General features: G+C 41.1%; 1 protein-coding gene across 1 annotated transcript; it reads left to right on the forward strand.

The window, feature by feature from the left end:
* Window positions 1-7,865: 7,865 nt before the first annotated feature.
* On the forward strand, window positions 7,866-15,767 carry LOC124029669 (N-acetylglucosamine-6-sulfatase-like; the record flags this gene model as incomplete). Its single annotated transcript, XM_046341303.1, has 4 exons — window positions 7,866-8,169; window positions 11,700-11,759; window positions 15,565-15,614; window positions 15,665-15,767. Coding segments are annotated over exons 1-4 (375 nt in total), but the record flags the coding sequence as incomplete, so codon positions are not given.
* Between the last annotated feature and the right edge of the window lie 222 nt (window positions 15,768-15,989).

Genomic DNA, 15,989 nt, shown 5'->3' on the forward strand with positions numbered 1-15,989 from the left:
AATCAACATCCTGTTGAAACAAGGTTCCTATAGTTCTATTGTTGTTGAATGGACCAACATGACATGAGGTATAGAATCAACATCCTGTTGAAACAAGGTTCCTATAGTTCTATTGTTGTTGAATGGACCAACATGAGGTATAGAATCAACATCCTGTTGAAACAAGGTTCCTATAGTTCTATTGTTGTTGAATGGACCAACATGAGGTATAGAATCAACATCCTGTTGAAACAAGGTTCCTATAGTTCTATTGTTGTTGAATGGACCAACATGAGGTATAGAATCAACATCCTGTTGAAACAAGGTTCCTATAGTTCTATTGTTGTTGAATGGACCAACATGAGGTATAGAATCAACATCCTGTTGAAACAAGGTTCCTATAGTTCTATTGTTGTTGAATGGACCAACATGAGGTATAGAATCAACATCCTGTTGAAACAAGGTTCCTATAGTTCTATTGTTGTTGAATGGACCAACATGAGGTATAGAATCAACATCCTGTTGAAACAAGGTTCCTATAGTTCTATTGTTGTTGAATGGGGCCAACATGAGAATTGCCAGAATCAAACATCCTCTATTGAAACAAGGTTCCTATAGTTCTATTGTTGTTGAATGGACCAACATGAGGTATAGAATCAACATCCTGTTGAAACAAGGTTCCTATAGTTCTATTGTTGTTGAATGGACCAACATGACATGAGGTATAGAATCAACATCCTGTTGAAACAAGGTTCCTATAGTTCTATTGTTGTTGAATGGACCAACATGAGGTATAGAATCAACATCCTGTTGAAACAAAGGTTCCTATAGTTCTATTGTTGTTGAATGAACCAACATGAGGTATAGAATCAACATCCTGTAAGAAACAAGGTTCCTATAGTTCTATTGTTGAATGGACCAACATGACATGAGGTATAGAATCAACATCCTGTTGAAACAAGGTTCCTATAGTTCTATTGTTGTTGAATGGACCAACATGAGGTATAGAATCAACATCCTGTTGAAACAAGGTTCCTATAGTTCTATTGTTGTTGAATGGACCAACATGAGGTATAGAATCAACATCCTGTTGAAACAAGGTTCTATAGTTCTATTGTTGTTGAATGGACCAACATGAGGTATAGAATCAACATCCTGTTGAAACAAGGTTCCTATAGTTCTATTGTTGTTTGAATGGACCAACATGAGGTATAGAATCAACATCCTGTTGAAACAAGGTTCCTATAGTTCTATTGTTGTTGAATGGACCAACATGAGGTATAGAATCAACATCCTGTTGAAACAAGGTTCTATAGTTCTATTGTTGTTGAATGGACCAACATGAGGTATAGAATCAACATCCTGTTGAAACAAGGTTCCTATAGTTCTATTGTTGTTGAATGGACCAACATGAGGTATAGAATCAACATCCTGTTGAAACAAGGTTCCTATAGTTCTATTGTTGTTGAATGGACCAACATGAGGTATAGAATCAACATCCTGTTGAAACAAGGTTCCTATAGTTCTATTGTTGTTGAATGGACCAACATGAGGTATAGAATCAACATCCTGTTGAAACAAGGTTCCTATAGTTCTATTGTTGTTGAATGGACCAACATGAGGTATAGAATCAACAACCTGTTGAAACAAGGTTCCTATAGTTCTATTGTTGTTGAATGGACCAACATGACATGAGGTATAGAATCAACATCCTGTTGAAACAAGGTTCCTATAGTTCTATTGTTGTTGAATGGACCAACATGATGTATAGAATCAACATCCTGTTGAAACAAGGTTCCTATAGTTCTATTGTTGTTGAATGGACCAACATGAGGTATAGAATCAACATCCTGTTGAAACAAGGTTCCTATAGTTCTATTGTTGTTGAATGGACCAACATGAGGTATAGAATCAACATCCTGTTGAAACAAGGTTCCTATAGTTCTATTGTTGTTGAATGGACCAACATGAGGTATAGAATCAACATCCTGTTGAAACAAGGTTCCTATAGCTCTATTGTTGTTGAATGGACCAACATGAGGTATAGAATCAACATCCTGTTGAAACAAGGTTCCTATAGTTCTATTGTTGTTGAATGGACCAACATGAGGTATAGAATCAACATCCTGTTGAAACAAGGTTCCTATAGTTCTATTGTTGTTGAATGGACCAACATGAGGTATAGAATCAACATCCTGTTGAAACAAGGTTCCTATAGTTCTATTGTTGTTGAATGGACCAACATGAGGTATAGAATCAACATCCTGTTGAAACAAGGTTCCTATAGTTCTATTGTTGTTGAATGGACCAACATGAGGTATAGAATCAACATCCTGTTGAAACAAGGTTCCTATAGTTCTATTGTTGTTGAATGGACCAACATGACATGAGGTATAGAATCAACATCCTGTTGAAACAAGGCTCCTATAGTTCTATTGTTGTTGAATGGACCAACATGAGGTATAGAATCAACATCCTGTTGAAACAAGGTTCCTATAGTTCTATTGTTGTTGAATGGACCAACATGAGGTATAGAATCAACATCCTGTTGAAACAAGGCCCCTATAGTTCTATTGTTGTTGAATGGACCAACATGAGGTATAGAATCAACATCCTGTTGAAACAAGGTTCCTATAGTTCTATTGTTGTTGAATGGACCAACATGAGGTATAGAATCAACATCCTGTTGAAACAAGGTTCCTATAGTTCTATTGTTGTTGAATGGACAAACATGACATGAGGTATAGATACAACATCCTGTTGAAACAAGGCTCCTATAGTTCTATTGTTGTTGAATGGACCAACATGAGGTATAGAATCAACATCCTGTTGAAACAAGGTTCCTATAGTTCTATTGTTGTTGAATGGACAAACATGACATCAGGTATAGATACAACATCCTGTTGAAACAAGGCTCCTATAGTTCTATTGTTGTTGAATGGACCAACATGAAGGTATAGAATCAACATCCTGTTGAAACAGGGTTCCTATAGTTCTATTGTTGTTGAATGGACCAACATGAGGTATAGAATCAACATCCTGTTGAAACAAGGTCCCTATAGTTCTATTGTTGTTGAATGGACCAACAGGGTATAGAATCAGGCATCCTGTTGAAACAAGGTTCCTATAGTTCTATTGTTGTTGAATGGCAACATGAGGTATAGAATCAACATCCTGTTGAAACAAGGTTCCTATAGTTCTATTGTTGTTGAATGGACCAACATGTCAATAGAAGGTATAGATACAGGTCATCCTGTTGAAACAAGGCTCCTATAGTTCTATTGTTGTTGAATGGACCAACATGGGTATAGAATCAACATCCTGTTGAAGGCTCAAGGCTCCTATGATGTTCTATTGTTGTTGAATGGCTCTGAAATAAAAACAAATATTTCCTACTGATGAGTCAACAGGGTCAACGGAAGGTCAATAGAAGGTCAATAGAAGGTCAATAGAAGGTAGGCTCTGAGGGTCAGGTCTTTCCTACTGATGAGTCAACAGGGTCAACGGAAGGTCAATAGAAGGTCAATAGAAGGTAGGCTCTGAGGGTCACGTTCCTGAATATTAAAGCAACCCCTGAGGGAATGGCGTCTAAAACAATGACAACATCTTTAGGTGTTATAGGGACCTTGTAAAGTGCTAATTCTTTATAACTGAGTAAAAGAGCCTCTGCATTTACCAGTTGGCACCAATAGGATATTATTTCAGAACCAATATTCTAAAAACAAAGAAGTATTTTTATACAGTATGTCCCGATTATTCCATATATAATATCTGTGTAGAGAAAAACGAAGGAACATGATAATGAAACCTGCCAACTATATTGACATGTTTTTATTTATTTATTTATTTATTATATTGACATGTTTTTATTTATTTATTTATTTATTATATTGACATGTTTTTATTTATTTATTTATTATATTGACATGTTATTATTTATTTATTTATTATATTGACATGTTTTTATTTATTTATTTATTATATTGACATGTTATTATTTATTTATTTATTTATTATATTGACATGTTTTTATTTATTTATTTATTATATTGACATGTTTTTATTTATTTATTATATTGACATGTTTTTATTTATTTATTTATTATATTGACATGTTTTTATTTATTTATTTATTTATTATATTGACATGTTTTTATTTATTTATTTATTATATTGACATGTTTTTATTTATTTATTTGTTTATTATATTGACATGTTTTTATTTATTTATTTATTTATTATATTGACATGTTTTTATTTATTTATTTATTATATTGACATGTTTTTATTTATTTATTTATTTATTTATTATATTGACATGTTTTTATTTTTTATTTATTTATTATATTGACATGTTTTTATTTATTTATTTATTTATTATATTGACATGTTTTTATTTATTTATTATATTGACATGTTTTTATTTATTTATTTATTTATTATATCGACATGTTTTTATTTATTTATTTATTATATTGACATGTTTTTATTTATTTATTATATTGACATGTTTTTATTTATTTATTTATTATATTGACATGTTATTTATTTATTTATTTATTATATTGACATGTTATTTATTTATTTATTTTATATATTGACATGTTATTTATTTATTTATTTATTATATTGACATGTTTTTATTTATTTATTTTATATATTGAAATGTTTTTATTTATTTATTTTATATATTGACATGTTTTTATTTATTTATTTTATATATTGACATGTTTTTATTTATTTATTTTATATATTGACATGTTCAAATGAACGTTTTCCTCATTTTGACGTCATACCCCAAGTCGTGCGGGTGCACATGGTAGATCAGCTGATCCGTTGTCAGGCAGCACATGACCACCGAGCAGCAAATGAACCATTATCCTTCAAAATAAAAGTCTCGAACTGACGATTGTAAAAAATAATACAAATGGTCGAAATGTGGTACATTTTATGAGGAAATGTTACCAGAGATTTTGTTAACCAATATAAAAAAGGAAAATAGATAACAGCCTTAATAAATAATATTATAGCATTTACCATATTGACAAGAGCATTGACAGTATTAACAATAGCATTGGCACTTCAGTCTCCGTTTCTACCTAATTTAACACCTGGTTTACTTAAAAGGCACATCTCATAAGGTGGTCCAGGTAAGTCCAGTCAAGCACAAGTGTCGGGGAGGGAGGGGGAGGGAGGAAGGGAGGGGGGAGGGAGGGGGGGAGGGGGGATTGAGGGGAGGGGGCCTTTAGTTCTCTGTTGCTCCTCTGTTGTTCGTCAAGTAACGGAGGAGCCCAATGATGGACTCCCATCATCATGGACTCCCATCAGACCAACCAGTGGTGTAATGTAGTGGTCTAATGTAGTGGTGTAATGTACTACTCCCATCAGACCAACCAGTGGTGTAAAGTACTACTCCCATCAGACCAACCGGTGGTGTAAAGTACTACTCCCATCAGACCAACCAGTGGTGTAAAGTACTACTCCCATCAGACCAACCAGTGGTGTAAAGTACTACTCCCATCAGACCAACCAGTGGTGTAAAGTACTACTCCCATCAGACCAACCGGTGGTGTAAAGTACTACTCCCATCAGACCAACCAGTGGTGTAAAGTACTACTCCCATCAGACCAACCGGTGGTGTAAAGTACTACTCCCATCAGACCAACCAGTGGTGTAAAGTACTACTCCCATCAGACCAACCAGTGGTGTAAAGTACTACTCCCATCATACCAACCGGTGGTGTAAAGTACTACTCCCATCAGACCAACCAGTGGTTTAAAGTACTACTCCCATCAGACCAACCAGTGGTTTAAAGTACTACTCCCATCAGACCAACCAGTGGTGTAAAGTACTACTCCCATCAGACCAACCAGTGGTGTAAAGTACTACTCCCATCAGACCAACCAGTGGTGTAAAGTACTACTCCCATCAGACCAACCAGTGGTGTAAAGTACTACTCCCATCAGACCAACCAGTGGTTTAAAGTACTACTCCCATCAGACCAACCAGTGGTTTAAAGTACTACTTAAGTACTGTGCTTTACTATACTATTTACTTTACACTTATCAAGAGAACATCCCTGGTCGTCCCTACTGCCTCTGATCTGGAGGACTCACTAAACAGAGAACATCCCTGGTCGTCCCTACTGCCTCTGATCTGGAGGACTCACTAAACAGAGAATATCCCCGGTCATCCCTACTGCCTCTGATCTGGAGGACTCACTAAACAGAGAACATCCCTGGTCGTCCCTACTGCCTCTGATCTGGAGGACTCACTAAACAGAGAACATCCCTGGTCATCCCTACTGCCTCTGATCTGGAGGACTCACTAAACAGAGAACATCCCTGGTCATCCCTACTGCCTCTGATCTGGAGGACTCACTAAACAGAGAACATCCCTGGTCGTCCCTACTGCCTCTGATCTGGAGGACTCACGAAACAGAATATCCCCGGTCATCCCTACTGCCTCTGATCTGGAGGACTCACTAAACAGAGAACATCCCTGGTCGTCCCTACTGTCTCTGATCTGGAGGACTCACTAAACAGAGAACATCCCTGGTCATCCCTACTGTCTCTGATCTGGAGGACTCACTAAACAGAGAACATCCCTGGTCATCCCTACTGTCTCTGATCTGGAGGACTCACTAAACAGAGAACATCCCTGGTCATCCCTACTGCCTCTGATCTGGAGGACTCACTAAACAGAGAACATCCCTGGTCGCCCCTACTGCCTCTGATCTGGAGGACTCACTAAACAGAGAACATCCCTGGCCGTCCCTACTGCCTCTGATCTGGTGGACTCACTAAACAGAGAACATCCCTGGTCATCCCTACTGCCTCTGATCTGGAGGACTCACTAAACAGAGAACATCCCTGGTCGTCCCTACTGCCCCTGGCTATCTGTAATGATGTCTGAGTGTTGGAGCATGCCCCTGGCTATCTGTAATGATGTCTGAGTTTTGGAGCATGCCCCTGGCTATCTGTAATGATGTCTGAGTGTTGGAGTGTGTCCCTGGCTATCTATCTGTAATGATGTCTGAGTGTTGGAGCATGCCCCTGGCTATCTGTAATGATGTCTGAGTGATGGAGTGTGTCCCTGGCTATCTGTAATGATGTCTGAGTGATGGAGTGTGTCCCTGGCTATCTGTAATGATGTCTGAGTGATGGAGTGTGTCCCTGGCTATCTATCTGTAATGATGTCTGAGTGATGGAGCGTGTCCCTGGCTATCTGTAATGATGTCTGAGTGTTGGAGCGTGCCCCTGGCTATATATCTGTAATGATGTCTGAGTGTTCGGTTTTGGCCGGGTTAACCAGCGAGAAAAGTGATTTATTCTCAGGATGGACCATTTGTAAAATACCGGGAAAATATTCAACCCTGATTTAGACAGATATGATTGAAGCCTGGGCTGTAATAGTTTACAAAGTTAATTGCTGTTTGAAACCCCAGCATGCTGTTGGAAATGTTGATTTAAATGTGTAAAAGGCTTTTCTAACCATCAATATGATGATCTAGTTAATTAGAAGGGAAAGGGGAAGAGGATACCTAGTCAGTTGAACAACTGAATGAACTCAACCGAAAAGAGTTTTGCATTTAACCCTGCGACATCCGCAAGTCACCTTGTCAATATATAATAATAATATTTGTCCTAGAGATTTACACTGTTATCAAAACAGACATTATTTTACATGTTTCTAAAATCTCTTATGGGAAAAATGAATGATGGAAAAATGACTGGAACTATTTCCTTGTTTGACCACTAGGTTTTATGGGTAATATGACTCATACTATGGTACTCCACTGCGTTGCATTCTGTCTGAAATGTGCTGTATAAATAAAGCTCGATTTGACTCTTATTCTGAAGGTCTATACAAATCCGTGACCCGAAAGCGCTTACTTATTCGTGCGTACTTTACAACGGAGTCATTCTAACCCCCCGGTCACAGGAGCATTTTCCTAACTACGTTTCACGCTTTTATCAATTTAGGAGTCGCAGTGAGAAGACGCCGTCTTTAATTTCACGGTGAAAAATGACCTCGATTCGGTTAAATCTGCCAACGTTATTGAATCGTCTCTTAATCTGCGTCACCTTGCTGTTGAATAACCGCTGCTGTGTCGTTGCCGAGTGCTATCACAGACCCAACGTTGTTTTGATCCTCACCGATGACCTGGACGTCGTTATTGGGGGCATGGTAAATCAGTTTAAAACAGTAGTTTAATATATTGGGGGCATGGTAAATCAGTTTAAAACAGTAGTTTAATATATTGGGGGCATGGTAAATCAGTTTAAAACAGTAGTTTAATATATTGGGGGCATGGTAAATCAGTTTAAAACAGTAGTTTAATATATTGGGGGCATGGTAAATCAGTTTAAAACAGTAGTTTAATATATTGGGGGCATGGTAAATCAGTTTAAAACAGTAGTTTAATATATTGGGGCATGGTAAATCAGTTTAAAACAGTAGTTTAATATATTGGGGGCATGGTAAATCAGTTTAAAACAGTAGTTTAATATATTGGGGGCATGGTAAATCAGTTTAAAACAGTAGTTTAATATATTGGGGGCATGGTAAATCAGTTTAAAACAGTAGTTTAATATATTGGGGGCATGGTAAATCAGTTTAAAACAGTAGTTTAATATATTGGGGGCATGGTAAATCAGTTTAAAACAGTAGTTTAATATATTGGGGGCATGGTAAATCAGTTTAAAACAGTAGTTTAATATATTGGGGGCATGGTAAATCAGTTTAAAACAGTAGTTTAATATATTGGGGGCATGGTAAATCAGTTTAAAACAGTAGTTTAATATATTGGGGGCATGGTAAATCAGTTTAAAACAGTAGTTTAATATATTGGGGGCATGGTAAATCAGTTTAAAACAGTAGTTTAATATATTGGGGGCATGGTAAATCAGTTTAAAACAGTAGTTTAATATATTGGGGGCATGGTAAATCAGTTTAAAACAGTAGTTTAATATATTGGGGGCATGGTAAATCAGTTTAAAACAGTAGTTTAATATATTGGGGGCATGGTAAATCAGTTTAAAACAGTAGTTTAATATATTGGGGGCATGGTAAATCAGTTTAAAACAGTAGTTTAATATATTGGGGGCATGGTAAATCAGTTTAAAACAGTAGTTTAATATATTGGGGCATGGTAAATCAGTTTAAAACAGTAGTTTAATATATTGGGGGCATGGTAAATCAGTTTAAAACAGTAGTTTAATATATTGGGGGCATGGTAAATCAGTTTAAAACAGTAGTTTAATATATTGGGGGCATGGTAAATCAGTTTAAAACAGTAGTTTAATATATTGGGGGCATGGTAAATCAGTTTAAAACAGTAGTTTAATATATTGGGGCATGGTAAATCAGTTTAAAACAGTAGTTTAATATATTGGGGGCATGGTAAATCAGTTTAAAACAGTAGTTTAATATATTGGGGGCATGGTAAATCAGTTTAAAACAGTAGTTTAATATATTGGGGGCATGGTAAATCAGTTTAAAACAGTAGTTTAATATATTGGGGGCATGGTAAATCAGTTTAAAACAGTAGTTTAATATATTGGGGGCATGGTAAATCAGTTTAAAACAGTAGTTTAATATATTGGGGGCATGGTAAATCAGTTTAAAACAGTAGTTTAATATATTGGGGGCATGGTAAATCAGTTTAAAACAGTAGTTTAATATATTGGGGGCATGGTAAATCAGTTTAAAACAGTAGTTTAATATATTGGGGGCATGGTAAATCAGTTTAAAACAGTAGTTTAATATATTGGGGGCATGGTAAATCAGTTTAAAACAGTAGTTTAATATGTTGGGGGCATGGTAAATCAGTTTAAAACAGTAGTTTAATATATTGGGGGCATGGTAAATCAGTTTAAAACAGTAGTTTAATATATTGGGGGCATGGTAAATCAGTTTAAAACAGTAGTTTAATATATTGGGGGCATGGTAAATCAGTTTAAAACAGTAGTTTAATATATTGGGGGCATGGTAAATCAGTTTAAAACAGTAGTTTAATATATTGGTGGTGTGTTTGAAGAACTAACGTTAGGTTGGAACTGCTAAGGGCTGATGCGCGCAGGGTTGACCTTTTAGTTAAGGGTTAGGCTGCGGAGTTAGATAAATAAATAAATAGATAGTCATCACATATAGCCCAGCTATGTTGAGGGTATGTTGTTGTTTTGCAAAAGTTGATCATGACCTGCTAGGTTATCTACCCCCCTCAAGCCTGCCGAGCCTAATCATGTCCCCGATCTCACCAGCCTACAGAACTATCATATCATGACTGGATGTGTCAAATGTCAGGAGTCATGCTGATCTAGGATCAGTTTAGATGTTCTTCCATAATGGATAATATTACATGGACGGGGGGGGGAACCTGATCCCTGATCAGTTTAGATGTTCTTCCATAATGGATAATATTACATGGACGGGGGGGAACCTGATCCCTGATCAGTTTATGTGTTCTTCCATAATGGATAATATTACATGGACAGGGGGAACCTGATCCCTGATCAGTTTATGTGTTCTTCCATAATGGATAATATTACATGGACGGGGGGGGGGACCTGATCCCTGATCAGTTTATGTGTTCTTCCATAATGGATAATATTACATGGGGGGGGGGACCTGATCCCTGATCAGTTTATGTGTTCTTCCATAATGGATAATATTACATGGACGGGGGGAACCTGATCCCTGATCAGTTTATGTGTTCTTCCATAATGGATAATATTACATGGACAGGGGGGAACCTGATCCCTGATCAGTTTAGATGTTCTTCCATAATGGATAATATTACATGGACGGGGGGGTACCTGATCCCTGATCAGTTTATGTGTTCTTCCATAATGGATAATATTACATGGACGGGGGGGGGACCTGATCCCTGATCAGTTTATGTTCTTCCATAATGGATAATATTACATGGACAGGGGGGAACCTGATCCCTGATCAGTTTAGATGTTCTTCCATAATGGATAATATTACATGGACCTGATCCCTGATCAGCAATCCTACTTCTGAGAGTCTTGATTACATACGACTACAGCAATAGCTAAAGCTGATGGACTGGGCCCTTCATAAACCCGTGATCAGTTCCTCCTCTCTAAACTAGCCTAAATCCCAAGGCAGACATGTTTTCAGTAGGTTCTATTCTCACCTTATTATTTAGCAGAACCCTGCTCTCACAGTCCAGGTAATTGGCAGCCAGTCTGAACTAGTTCAGTATGCTCAGTAGGTAAACTAGAAGTCTGGCCAGGAGAATCTTATGATGCTGTAATCCAGGTACATTTTTCAGATGTTATTATTGTAAAGTTTAGAACCGCCAGATGTTGATGACAGATCAGTGTGAAATAAGTTACCAGAACAGGTGTGTCTGTGAGCTGAGGTTGATGACAGATCAGTGTGAAATAAGGTACCAGAACAGGTGTGTCTGTGAGCTGAGGTTGATGACAGATCAGTGTGAAATAAGGTACCAGAACAGGTGTGTCTGTGAGCTGAGGTTGATGACAGATCAGTGTGAAATAAGGTACCAGAACAGGTGTGTCTGTGAGCTGAGGTTGATGACAGATCAGTGTGAAATAAGGTACCAGAACAGGTGTGTCTGAGCTGAGATGACAGATCAGTGAAATAAGGTACCAGAACAGGTGTGTCTGTGAGCTGAGGTTGATGACAGATGGGACATCCATTCTAAAACCTGCATTGTGTTTCTTCAGACCCCACTGAGCAAGACCAAGAAACTGATTGGTGAAGCAGGGATCACCTTTACCAACGCTGTGAGTATCCTGGTCAGGGTTAGGGTTGGTCTAGCTGGTATCCTGTTAGGGGTTAGGGGTTGGTCTCCAACGCTGTGAGTATCCTGTTAGGGGTTAGGGGTTGGTCTCCACGCTGTGAGTATCCTGTTAGGGGTTAGGGGTTGGTCTCCAACGCTGTGAGTATCCTGTTAGGGGTTAGGGGTTGGTCTCCAACGCTGTAAGTATCCTGTTAGGGGTTAGGGGTTGGTCTCCAACGCTGTGAGTATCCTGTTAGGGGTTAGGGGTTGGTCTCCAACGCTGTGAGTATCCTGTTAGGGGTTAGGGGTTGGTCTCCAACGCTGTGAGTATCCTGTTAGGGGTTAGGGGTTGGTCTCCAACGCTGTGAGTATCCTGTTAGGGGTTAGGGGGTTGGTCTCCACGCTGTAAGGGGTTGGTCTCCTGTTAGGGGTTAGGGGTTGGTCTCCAATGCTGTGAGTATCCTGTTAGGGGTTGGTCTCCAACGCTGTGAGTATCCTGTTAGGGGTTAGGGGTTGGTCTCCAACGCTGTGAGTATCCTGTTAGTGGTTAGGGGTTGGTCTCCAACGCTGTGAGTATCCTGTTAGGGGTTAGGGGTTGGTCTCCAACGCTGTGAGTATCCTGTTAGGGGTTAGGGGTTGGTCTCCAACGCTGTGAGTATCCTGTTAGGGGTTGGTCTCCAATGCTGTGAGTATCCTGTTAGGGGTTGGTCTCCAATGCTGTGAGTATCCTGTTAGGGGTTGGTCTCCAACGCTGTGAGTATCCTGTTAGGGGTTAGGGTTGGTCTCCAACGCTGTGAGTATCCTGTTAGGGGTTAGGGTTGGCTCCAACGCTGTGAGTATCCTGTTAGGGGTTGGTCTCCAACGCTGTGAGTATCCTGTTAGGGGTTAGGGTTGGTCTCCAATGCTGTGAGTATCCTGTTAGGGGTTGGTCTCCAACGCTGTGAATATCCTGTTAGGGGTTAGTGTTGGTCTCCAACGCTGTGAGTATCCTGTTAGGGGTTAGTGTTGGTCTCCAATGCTGTGAGTATCCTGTTAGGGGTTAGGGGTTGGTCTCCAACGCTGTGAGTATCCTGTTAGGGGTTGGTCTCCAACGCTGTGAGTATCCTGTTAGGGGTTAGGGGTTGGTCTCCAATGCTGTGAGTATCCTGTTCAGGGTTAGGGGTTGGTCTCCAACGCTGTGAGTATCCTGTTCAGGGTTAGGGGTTGGTCTCCAACGCTGTGAGTATCCTGTTAGGGGTTAGGGGTTGGTCTCCAACGCTGTGAGTATCCTGTTAGGGGTTAGGGGTTGGTCTCCAATGCTGTGAGTATCCTGTTAGGGGTTGGTCTCCAACGCTGTGAGTATCCTGTTAGGGGTTAGTGTTGGTCTCCAACGCTGTGAGTATCCTGTTAGGGGTTAGGGGTTGGTCTCCAACGCTGTGAGTATCCTGTTAGGGGTTGGTCTCCAACGCTGTGAGTATCCTGTTAGGGGTTGGTCTCCAACGCTGTGAGTATCCTGTTAGGGGTTAGGGGTTGGTCTCCAATGCTGTGAGTATCCTGTTAGGGGTTGGTCTCCAACGCTGTGAGTATCCTGTTAGGGGTTAGTGTTGGTCTCCAACGCTGTGAGTATCCTGTTAGGGGTTAGTTGGTCTCCAATGCTGTGAGTATCCTGTTAGGGGTTAGGGGTTGGTCTCCAACGCTGTGAGTATCCTGTTAGGGGTTGGTCTCCAACGCTGTGAGTATCCTGTTAGGGGTTAGTGTTGGTCTCCAACGCTGTGAGTATCCTGTTAGGGGTTAGTGTTGGTCTCCAATGCTGTGAGTATCCTGTTAGGGGTTAGGGGTTGGTCTCCAACGCTGTGAGTATCCTGTTAGGGGTTGGTCTCCAACGCTGTGAGTATCCTGTTAGGGGTTAGGGGTTGGTCTCCAATGCTGTGAGTATCCTGTTCAGGGTTAGGGGTTGGTCTCCAACGCTGTGAGTATCCTGTTCAGGGTTAGGGGTTGGTCTCCAACGCTGTGAGTATCCTGTTAGGGGTTGGTCTCCAACGCTGTGAGTATCCGGTTAGGGGTTGGTCTCCAACGCTGTGAGTATCCTGTTAGGGGTTAGGGGTTGGTCTCCAATGCTGTGAGTATCCTGTTAGGGGTTGGTCTCCAACGCTGTGAGTATCCTGTTAGGGGTTAGTGTTGGTCTCCAACGCTGTGAGTATCCTGTTAGGGGTTAGTGTTGGTCTCCAATGCTGTGAGTATCCTGTTAGGGGTTAGGGGTTGGTCTCCAACGCTGTGAGTATCCTGTTAGGGGTTGGTCTCCAACGCTGTGAGTATCCTGTTAGGGGTTAGGGGTTGGTCTCCAATGCTGTGAGTATCCTGTTCAGGTTTAGGGGTTGGTCTCCAACGCTGTGAGTATCCTGTTAGGGGTTGGTCTCCAACGCTGTGAGTATCCTGTTAGGGGTTAGGGTTGTCTCCAATGCTGTGAGTATCCTGTTAGGGGTTGGTCTGCTGTGAGTATCCTGTTAGGGGTTGGTCTCCAACGCTGTGAGTATCCTGTTAGGGGTTGGTCTCCAACGCTGTGAGTATCCTGTTAGGGGTTGGTCTCCAACGCTGTGAGTATCCTGTTAGGGGTTAGGGTTGGTCTCCAACGCTGTGAGTATCCTGTTCAGGGTTAGGGGTTAGGGGTTGGTCTCCAACGCTGTGAGTATCCTGGTTAGGGGTTAGGGTTGGTCTCCAACGCTGTATGTATCCTGTTCAGGGTTAGGGGTTGGTCTACAACGCTGTGAGTATCCTGGTCAGGGTTAGGGGTTAGGGGTTGGTCTCCAACGCTGTGAGTATCCTGTTAGGTGTTAGTCTCCAACGCTGTGAGTATCCTGTTCAGGGTTAGGGGTTGGTCTACAACGCTGTGAGTATCCTGTTCAGGGTTAGGGGTTGGTCTCCAACGCTGTGAGTATCCTGTTAGGGGTTGGTCTCCAACGCTGTGAGTATCCTGTTAGGGGTTAGGGGTTGGTCTCCAACGCTGTGAGTATCCTGTTAGGGTTGGTCTCCAACGCTGTGAGTATCCTGTTAGGGGTTGGTCTCCAACGCTGTGAGTATCCTGGTTAGGGGTTAGGGTTGGTCTCCAACGCTGTGAGTATCCTGTTAGGGGTTAGGGGTTGGTCTCCAACGCTGTGAGTATCCTGTTAGGTTGGTCTCCAACGCTGTGAGTATCCTGTTAGGGTTGGTCTCCAACGCTGTGAGTATCCTGGTTAGGGGTTAGGGTTGGTCTCCAACGCTGTGAGTATCCTGTTAGGGGTTAGGGTTGGTCTCCAACGCTGTGAATATCCTGGTCAGGGTTAGGGGTTAGGGGTTGGTCTCCAACGCTGTAAGTATCCTGTTAGGGGTTAGGGGTTGGTCTCCAACGCTGTGAGTATCCTGGTCAGGGTCAGGATGGGAGATGAATGCATGAGGGTTTCAGGATGGGAGATGAATGCATGATGAGGGTTTCAGGGGCAGGGTTTCAGGGAGGATGAATGGATGAGGGTTTCAGGATGGGATGAATGCATGATGAGGGTTTCAGGATGGGAGATGAATGCATGATGAGGGTTTCAGGGTGGGAGGAGTGGGAGATGCATGATGAGGGTTTCCAGGATGGGAGATGAATGCATGATGAGGGTTTCAGGATGGGAGATGAATGCATGATGAGGGTTTCAGGATGGGAGATGAATGCATGATGAGGGTTTCCAGGATGGGAGATGAATGCATGATCAGGGCAGGATGGGGTTTCAGGATGGGCAGGATGGGAATGAATGTAGTTGCACTGCACCAGGAGACATGCTGATGGGAGTATGTTGTTGTGGTTACCCCAGTTTGTAGCCAGCCCGCTGTGCCCCAGCAGAGCCAGCATCCTAACAGGAAAGTATCCTCATAACCACCATGTGATCAACAACACTCTGGTGGGAACTGCAGCAGCACGGCCTGGCAGAAGACCCAGGAGCCCAAGACCTTCCCTGCTCTACTGCAGGCCTACGCTGGTTACCAGACCTTCTTCGCTGGGAAGTACCTCAACCAGGTAAATATACCTACCTAACCCAACTCTACCACTAACCCAACTCTACCACTAACCCAACTCTACCACTAACCCAACTCTACCACTAACCCAACTCTACCACTAACCCAACTCTACTCTGCCACTAACCCAACTACCACTACCACTAACCCAACTCTACCACTAACCCAACTCTACCACTAACCCAACTCTACCACTAACCCAACTCTACCACTAACCCAACTC

The sequence above is a fragment of the Oncorhynchus gorbuscha genome, unplaced genomic scaffold, assembly GCF_021184085.1.
Source record: "Oncorhynchus gorbuscha isolate QuinsamMale2020 ecotype Even-year unplaced genomic scaffold, OgorEven_v1.0 Un_scaffold_7224, whole genome shotgun sequence".
Lineage (NCBI taxonomy): Eukaryota > Metazoa > Chordata > Actinopteri > Salmoniformes > Salmonidae > Oncorhynchus > Oncorhynchus gorbuscha.